At 47.9% G+C, this 15,064-nt stretch overlaps 1 protein-coding gene across 2 annotated transcripts in view; it reads right to left on the bottom strand.

Annotated features, from left to right (window-relative positions):
* Positions 1-7,043: 7,043 nt before the first annotated feature.
* The window catches only part of FBXO42 (F-box protein 42), an 82,549-nt gene continuing 74,528 nt past the window's right edge, over positions 7,044-15,064 (bottom strand). For both annotated transcript variants that reach the window (XM_011363488.2, XM_011363489.2), the window contains exons 6-10: positions 14,393-14,503; positions 12,983-13,079; positions 12,448-12,504; positions 11,691-11,807; positions 7,044-11,189 (exon numbers count right to left, since the gene is read on the bottom strand). In XM_011363488.2, coding sequence (XP_011361790.1) covers positions 10,074-11,189; positions 11,691-11,807; positions 12,448-12,504; positions 12,983-13,079; positions 14,393-14,503 — 1,498 coding nt within the window. In that variant the 3' untranslated portion in view covers positions 7,044-10,073. The remainder of the gene's footprint in view (positions 11,190-11,690; positions 11,808-12,447; positions 12,505-12,982; positions 13,080-14,392; positions 14,504-15,064) is intronic.

Here is a 15,064-nt window from a genome sequence, read left to right as displayed (position 1 = left end):
TCTTTCTCTTATAACGACACCGGTAATATTGGGTTAGGGCCCCACCCTCATGACTTCATGAAACGTTAATTACTTCCTTAAAGGCCCTGTCTCCAAATAAGTCACACTGAGGATTAGGTCTTTAATATATGGATTTGGGTGGGGGCCACAATTCAGTCCATAACAGGCTCCATAGACCTCACTTAAACACTGCTGGAAGCCAGTCGACTACTGGGGCCTGTGTGGTCAGAACTGTTTCAGAAAGATGCTTGTGAACCATCTTGGTCTAGTGAGTGCCCCTCGCCTGTACCCTTTTGACCACTAGATTGTGCGTCCCCCTAAGCAAGTTGGTTCTCCTCTTAGGGCCTCAGGTGAAGCAGGTGGCACACCTACCCAAAGCCCCTTCTAGTGTAGAACCTTCTGATTAGCCCATTCTTTTCTTCATGGTTCAGTCTTCTCTCGCACACTGACTGAGCACCTCCTGGACAAGGCCCCACAAGGCCTCGAGAGGAGGATTTATCAAGGGACACAGTCACCAGCCTCCAGGAGTAGACGGCCCAGGTGGGCAGACTCTCGCAGAGGCCTGAGGACCTGGAGGGCAGGGGCAGAGGGCAGGGCACCTAGGAAAGGTCAATGGAGACGGAAGTGGTCAGATCTGCGTTTTCATCTCCTGGACCCTGCAGCTCCGTGAGGATAGGGGCCTTGACCTTTTGTTGTTACATCCTCTATTTCCTAGAGCTGCAGTAAAAAGGTACCACAGACTAGGTGGCTTCAACAATAGAAATTTATTCTTAGTTCTGGAGGTTAGAAATCCAAGATAGAGGTGTTGGTGGGGTCGATTCCTCCTGAGGGTTGTGAGGGAAGGTTCCAGGCCTCTGTCTCTGGCTTGCAGGCAGCCATCTTACCCCTGTCTTTCCATCACCTTCTCTCTGTATGAGTCTGTGTCCAAATTTCCTCATTTTACTTTAATCACCTCAGTAAAGAACCTACCTACAAATATGATCACATTCTGAGGTACTGGGGGTTAGGACTTCAACAGGTGAATTTTGTTGGGGGGTGGGGGTACAATTTAGCCCATAATAATCCCTACTACCTAGAAATATTTGACATATAATGAAAACTTTGACTGGCTATGGCTGCAGCTTGGAGAATGGCCTGTAGAGGGCGAGCCTGGAAGAAAGACCAGTAACGATGCAGGGTGAACATTCCAGGCACGAGTGGACAGGGACACATATTTGTCAAATGTTTATGAGCACTTCCTGTGCCGGGCGAGATGCTGGGAAGACAGCGAACGAGGTACAGACCTTGCCCTTGGGTATTCCACACTCTGGTGGGATTAAAATCAAAGAACTAGGCAACCACACTTAGAAGCAGGGCAGTAGGGTAGAGAGAAGGGACAGACTAAAAATGTCCAGATTCCATTTAAATATATGATTTGGGGCTGGAGCTGCCAAATCACCCCCAGAGAGTTCTTTTGAGGCTGAGCTGTACCAGGCCCAGGCTGGGCAGCAAGGTTGGTGTCCTTGGCCTGGACAGCCTCATGTGTCACTCCTCTGCTTAAAACTTTCTTGATGGCTTCCCATGGCTCCCCTCCTTCACATTGGCCTTCCTCTCCTCCCTAACTTGTCGGGTTCATGCTGGTCTCGGGGTCTTCGTTCTCTCTACACAGAATGGTTTCCCCCCATCTTCCCACGACTGCTGCTTCTTCCATTCAGGTCTCAGCTGAAATGTCATCTCCTCAGAAAGACCTTCTCTGTGAGCCCAAATCCATCACCTGTTGTCATATCCCATTTTTATTGCCTTCATGGTACTCAGTGGAATGGTCTTAATCATTCACATATTTGTCTTTCCCTTCTCCCCCACTCCCACTGAAATGTAAGCTCCACAAGGCAGGGACAGTGCCTGGCACACAGTAGGTACTATGCATTCACTTAATGCAGGAATGGGTGCTGGCCAGACACTTTCTTCCCCAACCCCCAGACCCAGTCAGGTGCCAGAGGCTGATTTTTCTCTTTATGTAGTCATGTCCTCTCTTCGTTGCCACTGCCTTAGTTCTAATGCCCAGGCCCAGGCCCTGCCTCTCATCCTCCATCTCCAATCTGTTCTCCAGTTCTGCTTTGTCCACTCCAGTCATGCTGACCTTCTCAAGGTTCCAGGAGGCCCTGTCATCACACTCAGATCTCTGTGCTTTTGCACAAGCTGTTCCCTCTACTAGGGTACCCTTTTCCTTTCTTCCTCCAGCACTGGCCGTAATCGCCCCTATCCTTGGTTCTTGGGGTTCCCATGCACTTTATTTGACTTCTAATTGGAGCAAGTACAAGTTTTTACCTTTGCTGACTCAAGATGTTTCAGAAACAGAGCTTTGTTTCCTCTGACTCGATTTAATCTCTGCCATGCAGGTATTTTAATCTAGTAATTTTCTGGTAAACTTACATTTAGTGATTTCTCTTTCCCTACAGCTTAAACACTCTCCTCAAGGTTGTTTCTTTTCATCTCCTCCTCCTCTGGTTCTGGGGCTCATGTTGGAGGGGTGCTAGCCCAAAAGCCAGGAAAGCATGGTGGCGGGGTGGGGTAGCACACACTTCTTGGGCGTCATCTCTCCTGGGCCTTCGTGGGCTTCTTGTTCCAGAAACTCTCCTCTATACCTCCGCCTATGGCCCCATCCGTGCTGGCCTCTCTCCTCCCACCATGGATTCTGGTCATGAGCCTCCTTCCCAGCTATGTCAGAGGGGATGACTTCTGGTCATCAAATCCCCTGGTTACTCTGCACTGTCCTCAGGCCAGAACGCCGGCCCCTCTGGGCACGCCAGATCTCCCAGAGCCCTACTGCTCTCTTTCTGGAGCAAGGCACCTCTTACCGACTGCCAGAGGCCAGACCTGGACTCCACCTATCTGGGATCCCCAGGAAGGCTCTATCCTCACCTGCCCCCGGCCTCAGTCTAGCAGGGTGAGGTCAAGGCACGAAGACCAACTTCTTAGCTCTGCAGCTTCCAGAACAGCCATCCTGCCCCGGCTGGCTGTGCTGATTGCAGATGGTTCTAGGACTCCACTTCCTTCATATCTTTTTCATATATCTGCATTCTCCTTTGGCCTCAGCAGCTCAGAATTTGTCATCTTTGTTCAGCCCAGTATGACACCTCCCTGGCTTGTCACGAGGTTGTGAGATCCTAAAGGAATGGGCCTGAGTCCCAGCGCCTCAGGGGTCAGTATGTGCTCAGGGTTTGCATGCTGAGAACAATCCCCAGGGAGGTCCTGGGCCTTCCTGGTCTTCCTGTGGGTGGCCAGTGGCCCAGAACTCCTGGCTCTGGGACAGGAGCTTCCTTCTTTCTCCCAGGCTCCTGCCTGGGAAGGCCTGACCCTCGGCTCTTTTCTTCCCTATAGTGGGTGAGCAGACAGGCTCCCTGGTAGGGGCATGGCACACTTTGCCAGGCCTCTTAGACATTTACTTAAAACATCAGCTTAGCTTTGTGCATGCTGACAGGGCCTGGGCCCAGAGCCCAGCCCCGTGGGGAAAACACTGGCTTTCCCACAGGTGGGGGCTGGGACGGCCGACCAGCCTGGCGATAATGCTCTGAAGCACAGCCCATGCCAGAGAAGGGCCACTACTCTGGCTTTACCAACAGAGGTGGGGGGGATGGGCATTTTTCTCCTCCAGTAAATTCAGTTTCCTTCCCAAGACCACCCCTGACAGGGCACCCAAGACCCAAAGCCTTTCACAGGGTGCCCCCAGGTGGTCTTTTGGAGGAATCACACCCATTCTGTAGACAACAGTTATTGCTGGTTCCAGCTAAATTGCCAACCTCTGAGGCTGGCAGTAGCATCATTGACATTTGAATGATAAAACTGAGGCTCACAGAGGTGGTCAAAGTGACAAAGACAGCTTTTGAACCAAAGTCTTTCCTGGTCCAAAGTGTGTGCCCATGTATCTGTCCTGCATCCTCTCTAGAAAGTCCTTTCAGAGTCTACAAAATGTCTCAAGTTTAAAGGGCATGTGGAGGTCCCTCGGTCCCATTCTTGATCTTATGCATACATTAGCTGTCATCCCCTCCCATGCAAGTTATTACTCTCTGCTTGACCACTTCCAGCAATGGGGAAATCATTGCCTCACAAAGAATCCACAACGTTGCCGAACTGCTTTTGTTGGTGGTATATTGTAGGGAGGAGGGGACGGGGATAGTTATGGCCATAAGGAGCAGAAGGCAGACTGTAGCAGGGGATGCTCCCCTGTGCCTGAAGGCACAGAGAAGCCAGGGTTAACTCCAGTCACATGTGGCAGTACTACAATCAGTCCAGACTGCAGGATGTTCTGCCTGGACCTGGGGGTGATCGAAGCCTGGTCTTTGCCAGGTCCCCTGGATTAGGGTGAAGTCTTGGACTGACGAGCCAACTCAGGGCAGTGACATGTGCAAGGCCTTGGTCTCCTCATCAGCCAGTGATGTCCGCACTGCTGCCCCCCAGAGCCAGCTGGAGAAGAGCTGCAGACCCTGGAAAGAGAAAGGACAGGGTGGAGCTGCTCTCCTTAGCTAGGTGCTGTAATTTAGACTCAAATGGGCACAGGCTTCTGGCTCTTTAGTACTCAAGGGAGTGGCCAGGGAGTGCTGTGCTGGGCTGTGAAGGTCGTCACTGCCAACTCCTGCGAGGCCTCAGGTGAGCTATGGATCTTCTCTGTGTTCCCCTTGACATTAAGTTTTCTCCCCAAAACGACAATTTGCCTCTTCTCTGCTCCCACACATCCTCTGACCTGGGGCTGACCATGTTGCCGTCTTCGTGTTCTGATCTCAGAGGAGAAACATGCTCATTGGTGGTTAGGAGCACGGCCTCTGGCATGCACAGACTGTTAGGGAGTCTTACGGGACTGGCCTGCCCTGAAGGCTGGGCAGGTGTCCCCTTTCCCAGGACCACCAGTCACCACTGGCACCCTACCCACTGAACACCGCCACCTCTATATCCCACAGACTGACGATCCAGGCAATGCTTGGATTCCTCCAGTGATGCTGAACTGGTTCCACCCGTTACACAGAGCTCTGACCGTGACAAAATTCTTCCCAATGACCCTGAAATCTTAGCCCTTCTACCCACTGGACCTTGTTCAGCCCCACGCACTCACAAGGAGCAAGTCTAACCCTTCTACAAGGGCAACTGTGGAAGCATTCAAACCAATCATTCTACCCCTAACACCAACTCAGCAGCTGCCAGCACTTTGCACCGAAGGCCCTTCCTCATATCACACTCCAGTTTGCTGTGTACCTCAAAGTAAACAGCAGAGAGAGCATCGGACCACATACTGGTAGAAATGGAAGTTTCATCCTGCAGCTTGGGACACGAGCTGCAGGGCTACAGCACCTGAATCTGGGACAAAGTCGGTGTTCAGTATGTGCTGAATGAAAAGAACATAATAGCGCTTGGCACAAAGACCCAGGGGTATAAGAAACTGACACGTAACTCAGCGACGGCTTCGGGGCTACAGCCCCCTACCCTTATGGTGGTGCCTGGCTCCTCCCAGACCCCCCATACGCATGGGTGGGAGGACTCTTTTCATCAGCCCCCATCTGACACTTTCAGATTGGGAGCTAAGCATGTCTTTGAATCCAGGCAGAAGAATACTTTATGTGCCACAGGGCAGATTTGACTGGCAAACCACCAAAGAATTAAATCCAAAAGGGAGATTAAATAACGGGATGATTCTGACCTGATTTATGACAACAGCTGCTACTTACTGCTCTTGAAGGGCGAAAACCTGAGGCTCTCATGACATCTAGATGACAACCCAGACAACTGCAGGCACACACAACCCTTAGTATGGGCATGCTCTTGACAACTTACACAGAGCCCAGCCTTTTCCTTCAAGGGCTAATTATAATAGCCGCCCTTTCTTGAGCACCTACTATGTGCCAGGCACTGTGCTAGTGCTTTTCACATCCAACTTCAATTAATCCTCAACATCCTGTAAGATAGAAATGACATTTATGCATGAGGAAACTTATATCAAGGTTGAGTAGTAAGTAGGGGAGGCCAGGCCGCTGGGGCTTCAGGCTTGAGTTCTCAACCACCACTTGCTATGCTGTTTCAAGACCCCCGAGCCTGTGTCCTCATCTTTGCTTAGGAGGCCAGCAAAGATGTAGGCATCGTCCTGGCCCCTGGGCCTCTGCTCTGAGCTCCTCTCTCGGGTCCTCACAGCAGGGTGGCACTGAGGCCCTGGAATATTGAGTCCTTCAACCATGACGCAGAGAGCTGCTTAGTATTAAATGGCGTGGTCCTCAGGGAAGGCTGGGCAGGTCCTCTCCTCCACCCGAAACACAACCCTCCTCGACAAGAGCTACTCTGCTTCCAACTTCAAACTCCAGCCCCAACTGCTTTCCATCACAGTTTTCTTTTCTACTAATGAAACAGGTAAGGCAATTCTGTCCATTTTGTTTTATTTGTTAAATTGCTAAAAAGTCATCAGGGGAAAACATTAACAAAAAATGAAATTGACAGAGATTTAAATATCAATAAAAATCAAATCCACTTTTCATTCCTACACCGTTATGCGCCTAACATGATCACCTCAGGGTAAGCCACCCGGGACCCCTGAGCTGCATGGGAAACAACACTCACAGCACCAGCTTTGCCAGGGCACACTGGTGTGCGCTGACAGGAACCCTGGTTGGCGGGAGGGGAGCAGAGCAAGGAGAGTGAGTACAGATAGAAGCAACACCTTGGGGTTGCTCTCATTTGACATTGACCATGGCGAGAGGGAGCCACTTACTGGTGACCATGCAAAACATGCCTTCTGCAGTCTGTGGGGAGGCTGCACAGGACCCAGGCCTCACAATTGAGCTTCCTCCCCACTGACTTGTGCGCTGGTAAGAGACTACAGATAATGCAAAGCAGAGCACATCGCCATGCCAGGATCACCACAAGGACAAAGACAGACAGACAACCCGACCAGGAATATCACTTTTCAGGGGAAGGAAAGAAGCAAAGCAGAAGGAACCCAGGAAGTAGAGGGCAAGGGAAGCAACCCTTTGTTCTCCATCAGCTGGTGGCTTTCTGTCCTCCAAAGTCAAGGCTTCTTAAGTCGGTTTTCTTTCTTTCTCCTCTTTATTTTAAAGAGTTCCAACGGTTCCTAGGATAGTTCATGGTTTCAGCTTTTGATATAAAACTTGAACATTAAAATCAAAATCAATCTGCAGTGGATGGGGAGGAAAGTAAGCCTAGTTTTATTGCCTTACAACTAAATTTACGCTCCTTTTGACACTGTATCTGTGCTCCCAAAATGTGGGGTGCGGTAGGGACTGTGGAGCCCACCACCCAAGTGTAGAATAAGGGCGGAAATATAAACAAAAATACAGAACCCTCTCTGCTGCTCAGGCTGCAAAATGAGAAACAGGAAGTTCTAGCCAAGAGAATAGAAACTAACATTCTCACTTGAGATCAATGAGGTGGCCCAGTGAAGTCAATATGACATGGGGGCTCTCAAAGGCACACTTGCAGGAACGGAAGGGGTTAAAGCTTCAAGTAGAAACGAAACATATTTTAAATACTTAAATACTGATAAATATTTGCTTTAGGTGCTCCTGAGGGTTAAAAAAATATTTTGTCTCATTTTTCTCAGTGAATTTTAAGACAAAATTGGCATCATGTCAAAACCGGAGTTGTGATAAAATCTGATCTGACTGAAGCATCCATGGCGCTGTGGACCGTCACCTCAGCTGAGACCCCTGAAGCTCCGCTGCACGTGAGGCTTCACAAGGGCCTGAGAGACAGTCAGCTCGACTGTGCTGAGTCGCTGTCCCTAGGTACACACCCACTGTGCCCAGAGCCGCCCAGACCAAAACCATCTGCTGCAGACGAGTGGTGTGGGCAACACGGGTGCTGGGGAGCCCCGAGGAGCCAGTTACGTTCTAAAGGAATCAGCTCTGCTCCCTGCCTACTTGGGGAAAGCGGAAGAAATCAACCAGTTAATAGGTGACTTAGGAAGGCCACAGGACAGAGGGAAAGATTACAGGCTGAGATTCTGCACTTTCAGCCTTCCAAATACTTCCTATTTAAATGGGAACTGAGTCTGGAGGCACTGTCCACGCACAAATGCAATGTCCTAAACAAGGTTCAGAAACAGCAATGATGCCAAAATTGCTCATCTCCTAGGCTAGCTTTCTCTGGTGAATACGGACCCCACGTGATCTAACAGTCTTTGCCAAAGGGCTGGCAGCAGCCCCAGAGCAGGGAGTCTGGAAAGCTAAATGCTGAGCTCTGAGCAGCTGGACACCATAGTAGGTAGGCACACGGCAGTTTCCTCGTCTAAGGGGGCACATAGAGCTGTTTCTGGAACACACATCCCTCCCCGTGAGCTGGCCCCTTCCTGGGCTTGGCACCAGGCGGGGCTTTCCCACTAAGACCACACTGTAAAAGCTAATGGATTCGGGAAAGGACTCGACATGATGTAACAGGAGAAAACATACTTATCAGACAGACTGCTGAGTGCTGGCCAAAAGCCAGGACCCAGGGCCAGCTGCAGCAGGCCTGTGCTTGGGAAATGCTAACAAGAAAAAAAGGGAGTATGGGGATTGGAAATGCAATGTTTTGAAATTTAAATCCTAAAGGCAAAATAAAAATCCTCTTTCCATTGATGGGAAATCACCAAAAATCCACATTTAAGTGGTTCAGGGTGTCCAGCCCATGGTTTTAGGTCTTGGTAACTTCTAACTTCCTATATCAACCAGAAAAATGCTCTAGTTGGTTGTACTTTATCTCAGAAATGACAGGAAAGTAAAAACCGAAGGCTTGTTCGGGTGACATGCGAATAAGACAATCACAAACGAGCTGCTCCCAAGGTCAGCCATGTATCGAAGAGGCCAAGCATATGATACTTAACCCAATCGCCAGTTAATAGCCAGGCAGAAAGAAGCGTGTCATAACAAGGGCAAACACAATTTCTAGAAGGAACAATTACTGGGATTCCTACTCAGGACCAATTTCCGCATTTTACAAATATGGATGGGTGTTCCCAATGTGCTTTACAAGTAAAAAGTCGCCCAGAAGGAAAAAAGAAACACGTCATCTTTTGATGCTTCAAGGGTTTCTCATGATACTGGCATCTTGGAATTCCCTACTGGCCCCTTAGTGAAACCAGAGAAAGTATTCCAGAAATATTTCTAAGAGATTTCTCTGGGCACCTGAGCTTTATAAAATAAACAAAAAATGAGGAAGGTTTTGGGCTTTAAAAAACCTGCATAAGCCCCGTTCCCCCTAACCCCCCCCCAAAAAAAAAAGAAAAAGAAAAAGAAAAGAAAGGCAGCCTCCGAAGATCAAGTTTAACGGGAAGGAAAAGGACAACAAATGTGGTTTTTGGCAACTTGCAACCAAGCACGACTGTCAGAAAATTCCACAATCAGATACTGAAATGTTTTCTGAGACAAGGAAGGAGCATTCAAAAGACCAATGGACACTAGGTGGACCGGTGTCACTGCATACACATTATTTCACGATGATCCTGGCACATAAACGTGGAACAAAATCCCTTGTTGGGTAACTGTCCTCAGTCACAAAGGGCAGAACAGGAGTGGGCACAGGGCACTAGAGCAAGAAGTTTTCATAGGTCCTCTGTGGTTTCGTGAGAAGGGGAAGAACAGTTCCCATAGGTTACTTTTACCCTGCCAGCACCTGAAGCACGCGAATCTGAAACCTCTGCTTGTGCACCTTACACGTGCCCTTTCTTTTTCTAAGTCTGAGAAGGCCGCGTAAAGATTTACAGGGGGCTCCTCAGTTTCTGTAGGAAAGTTCGGATATTAGTCTGTTCCCTAAATTCTTGGTCTAGTTACCAGCAAAGTAGAAAAAGGCAGCACACCCTCTGCTAAAACACAGCAACAATTTTATCTGAACCAGGACAGAGATCTCTCCCTCTTTGTAAACAGAGTTGGCTAATATAATATATATTTATATATAATTTTTTCTTAATGGACATTTGATCTGCAGTGAGTGAGGTTGGGAATTGGGGTTTTGGTTTACGGGAGTAATTTTGTCCTTTGTTTTCCCAATTCTCAGTCCAAATGCTTGCACGCTGGAAAATTCCAAATTAAAAGCCACAGAAAGGGAAAGGGGTTTAGAACACATTATCTCTTTGCTCGCACAAAGTACAAGGCATTTGTTTTTGGATAGTACTTCACATTCTGTTTCTTGTCCATGAGTCCTCCAAACACGATGAGTTCGCCCCTGCCTTGCACCACTGTGTGCAGGCTGGTTTCGGGAGGTCCGACCACAGAACTGCTGTTAAATACTTTCCATTTGACCCGCCCCTTCTCCTTGGTGTCTTTAATGTCCAGCACGTACATCTGCATGGGCTTACAGTTCATACTCTGGTACAAGGGTTTGCCAACGTTTAGGGACTGTGGGGGGTGGTGGCCCAGGCGGCGGGCAATGGGAGGTAAGGAATGTCCGTCTCCTTGGGCAGGTCCTGGCCGCGGAACAGGCACAGTTTCTCCACTGCTCAGGTTCTGGCTCCCGGGGGAGCCTGGAGAAGATCCCAGAGGAGGACTCAGTGCTGCAGAGGCCGAGGGGCCTTTTGAGGACATCGCTTTGATGGCTTCTAGGCTCCGACGCAGGGCACCTGGGGAGACGGCTCCTGCAAGGGCACTGGCCACATGTGGTGGGGTATGCACCCCATTTGTCTGTTCGGGAAGGTGTCTCGTACCTCCCCCAGCTGTCCTGTTGTCTACGCCATCCACGTGATTGGTATTGGAAGCAGGTTTCAGATCCCAATTCAGATCTATTGATCCTAATCTCAGATCTTTCTGATCTGGTAGTGACCCTCGTCGAGGGGCCAAAGAAAGTCCCATTTTTAGGTCATATCCTTCAGTGGTAGATGGAGTGCTAGGAGATATGGCCTGTACTGGGCTGTCCAAGGAAGAGCCACCTACAGCTACTGTTCCTGGAGATAAACTCCCGCCATTGAGAATGGGAGAGCCATCTCCTCTGGCTGGGGAAAGGCTCCCTTCCCGGGAACTGGAGGGGGTCTGCCTCTGAGCTCTGGGTCTCAGTGTTCCCCAGCGGCCATTAACACACGGAGCTTCATCCATACTCCTTACTGGAGACTGCGAGCGGTACTCCCGGGTTTCGGGAACCAGGGCTGGAGGAGTGGCACTGATAGGTGATGGGCGAGAGTTCAAACTGGGGCTGAGTGGGGCTCTCCCACTGGGAGCCTGGCTGAAGACCACGACACACTGCCCCACCTGGAAGACAAAAGGCCTGTGCTCAATTCTGATCATTCATTCAACTATCGAACATTTTACTATGAGCATCTGGGATGTGCCAGGCATCATGTAGGTACAGAGATGAAAATAATGTAGTCTGCTTTTTAGGCTAGAATGGGAGAGAGACATGGGAGCAATTTGTTGCTATAGTGCTATCATCAGACATGTGCTATCATTAGAATTATGTCCACAGAAGAGCGATAGAGAGGAGGAAGGAATCTTGGGAGATCCTGGGCAAAACTTTATAGACAAAGACATGCTTAAAGCTAGGACTTAAAGGATGGGTGGGGCCCACTAAGTTTTCTCTTCTAGGGATTCACATGTGTGAGAAATGCCCAAGAACTATGGTTAATGTCCACCTATTTTGTGACATCAAGGCGTTTTCAATTTCCATACAAATCTGCGTGGAAATCTGACAAGTTAATTTGGTTTTATGGTTTAGGACCTCTCCTCCTGCTGGCCTATGAGTTCCCTGCTTACCCGGCAAGCCGGATGGCACCACAGTTCTGGGGCCCCATGATCTTCATTTTCTACCTTGAGTGGCTGCCAGGCCCAGGGACCTGCATGCATGTGCAACAACCAAGCATCCTTGAACAACTGTAAGAGAAGGACCAACAATAGGACTCAGGTGTTGTTCATGTTACAAAGGACACAAAGAGCTGGAATCTCAAAACTGCACTGCCTGGTCTAGCAGCCTTTGGTTATTCATTCATTCATTCATGCCTTCATTCATTCACATATTACCACTGGCCGGGCACATGGAATTGTGCTTGTGACCCATGAATCAATTTTAAGTGGTTTTGAATTTTCGCCTGTGGTTTTAATGCATGTATGTGTATGTGGCAGGGTAGACAGGGGAAAGATAATACATATCCATAACTTTCTGAATACGCATTCTTAAAATAAATTCCATATAAACTCCAGTAGCTATCAACCTGCTTTTCTGTTTCACTCCTTAAGAAAATGAGAGCAGCAAACCTCAGAGCCTAAAGAGGAAGTGGGAGTGGGAAAAAATATAAATATTCAAGAGATGAATGTCTCTGATTAAAAGCACCCTACGCCCCCAAAAAAGAGTGGATAAAAAGGCCAAAAAATACAAGGCTATATACCCACATGGAAAAGGTACTCTCTAAAGAAAATGCCACAGAAATGGTCCCATACGGTCTTACAAGACAGGGGAAGCAAGTTGTGAACGCTTAGCAGCATGTGCATGGAATGCCACACCAGCAATACTCACAGCATTGGGACCACCACACCCTCCAAGGATTAAGATGGTTGCATCATCTATGACAATCTGGGAAGAGGAAGAAATTTAAAATACACCTATAAAGACACAGGCATCTGACCTCCTATGCTTCAGTCATACATAAAAATAGCCTACCCAGATCCCAAATGAGAGTATTCTAGTTACCATAAACTCTCCATTCTCCCGTGTCAATTCTGATCCCTGTGAATAAATTACTGATGATTCACTTGAATAGATGTATTCTTTGTTGATCAAATATTAATATGAGAGTGCCAACCATATAAAATACAGGGTTCTCTTAAGACATGAAACAGCAAAGTAAATGCTTTGGAGAGAGGCATAATATAAAGCCACTAAAAATAAATATAACTCATTAGAAGTTGAAAAGTAAATACCAGCGAAAGTAATGATAAGTTCTCTTTTGGCTTATGCATGTTGGCATCTTACCTGACTTCCTCCTCCCTCTCCCATCCTAACTGAAAGATGCTACAGTGTTTGCTGAATAGTTATTTTAATTCCTGAGCACCTGAGATTGGCCACCTCGAGGATGAGGACTGGGGCCAGAGATGTTTGGCTTGGACCATGCCCACTGCTCGAGGTCAAGGACCCAGACATCATTGCTCCTGTGAAATAAAGACATAAGAATGAAGGAGTTGGGAGCTACCAGGGACCACAAGAGCTGAAATAAATGAAGTTTACATTTATCAAGATGCCCCATGAAGTACTACACTCATAGTACTTGAACTATATTTTTCTTTCGCTTCTTTCCTTGGAATCCATCTCGAGACTTTCAAACCTTTGCTCTTTCCACTGACTTATAGGCCTTGCTTGTTTGAGTCATGTCTGTAGTCACACACTAATACGTAAAGCAAGAGTTAACTGGTGATAACGAGAAATAGCTACTGGTCAAGATATACTCTTTCAAAAGCAAAAGCCGCAAGGAAAAAAAAATTATTCAAAAGGCAGTTCTATCGTCCAGGAGATAATGATTTGATTCTGGCTACAAAAGTAATCTGACAATGGCTAATGAGAGCTGCAGTTTTATTAAGGACGAACTGGCACCTCCAACTCTCAAGGGATCAGTATGGCAAGGACAGATTCCTAGTTGGCAGTCTCTATTTTATGATCCTCTCTGTAAGGTCATTTATTCACACATAGGAACACAGGAATAAGAGCTCCTAAGAGCTCACATAGTCCCTTCTACAGCTGTTTTAAAATAGGAAGACAGAGAATGCCCTAAGGGAGAACAGGGTTGGGTCTGGAGTGGTGTTACTGCTGACAGCTCATCAACTTCCATTTCAGAGCACAAGGGAAGTGATCACTGCTGCTGCTACTGCCGAATGAGATAAACAGTGATTCTCATGGACGGCTCTGGCTCTTGGCTCTGGCTCTTGACTCCGGCCTGAGCTGGCCTATGTGGCCAGAGGTGGAGAGGACAGTGGGTATGGAGAACAGCTTCACAGAAATGTGTCAGACCTCACAGTTTTCTTGCTCCTACCTACTCCCCCAACCTGTCCCATTTGGAGAGTGAGCCATTTCCACCCAGTCTATCAATCTACCTCTCTTTTTCTCCAAAAGGCACGAGCTGGGTCAAAAAGGAAAGCAAGTAAAAGCACTCTGTTTCTTGGAAGGTGGTCTTCTGTAGGCACAACAGAAGTAGAAACAGACAAGGAAGAGGCTCCATCAGAATCTGATCCCACTGAATAGAACCACACACCGAACAAAAAGAGACTATGGAGCCCTCATTCTATGGAGCAAGTTTATCAACTTATTGGTCTGTGACTAGGGGATCAAAATATGGAATGACAGGGTGAGATAATTACTTGGATTAATCAGAACTATGTTCAGGAATACTGACCCTGACTAGTTCACTTTTCTGAATGGTTATTCCCAGGAGTATTTACCTTCAGGTTGGCGGCAAACCAAATATACTTACATTTGCCGGGATCCTAAGGAGCCACCAAAGACAATCATTTTATCGTCTATCACACAGGAGGAATGGCCAGCCATGGGAGGTGGCCCATGGGTTGTCACAATGCAGTTCCACCTAATATAAAAAGACAAGAGGAAACTAAGAAGTCAGCGCTATCTGCTTCTGGTCTTACATGTTTAAGGTGGACAACAATAAGTAGGCATCCATTTATTTTAAATGACAATCCTATCACCTTCAGTAGAGATACTGTTAGGATAATAAGTGGAGGAAGGCATAAGGTATTTATGCCTTTCCTATAAAACTTCTAAAGCTGTGTTCACTTTCAAGTCCTCAGCATGTATGTATGGCTTGGAGGTAGAGTGGAGAGACGAGAAGACAATGACAAGAGTCTCCATCATGGATCCTTTGCTGCTTCAGCCTAATCTGCTGAAGGGGCACCACTGGCTGCTTATTTCTACAGTCCTGATCAATAGCAGCTGCCAAGAGCCTTGTACTAAGCAGTCCGTTATATGGTACAGGGATTGTGGTCATTTTTCATGTTTGAAAAACAATCAGAAGTCAGTCGTGGGGACATAGATAGCAGGGACATACGTAGCAGGGAGTAAGAAATCATCTGGATCCAGAGCACCCCTGGGGAATTAGTAGCCAAAGCTGAAGAGCTCTCTGTTCTTCAAC

The sequence above is a fragment of the Pteropus vampyrus genome, unplaced genomic scaffold (genome assembly GCF_000151845.1).
Source record: "Pteropus vampyrus isolate Shadow unplaced genomic scaffold, Pvam_2.0 Scaffold86, whole genome shotgun sequence".
Taxonomy (NCBI): Eukaryota; Metazoa; Chordata; class Mammalia; order Chiroptera; family Pteropodidae; genus Pteropus; species Pteropus vampyrus.
Note: the sequence above shows the minus strand (reverse complement) of the source record. Positions and strands in the feature narration are given on the sequence as shown.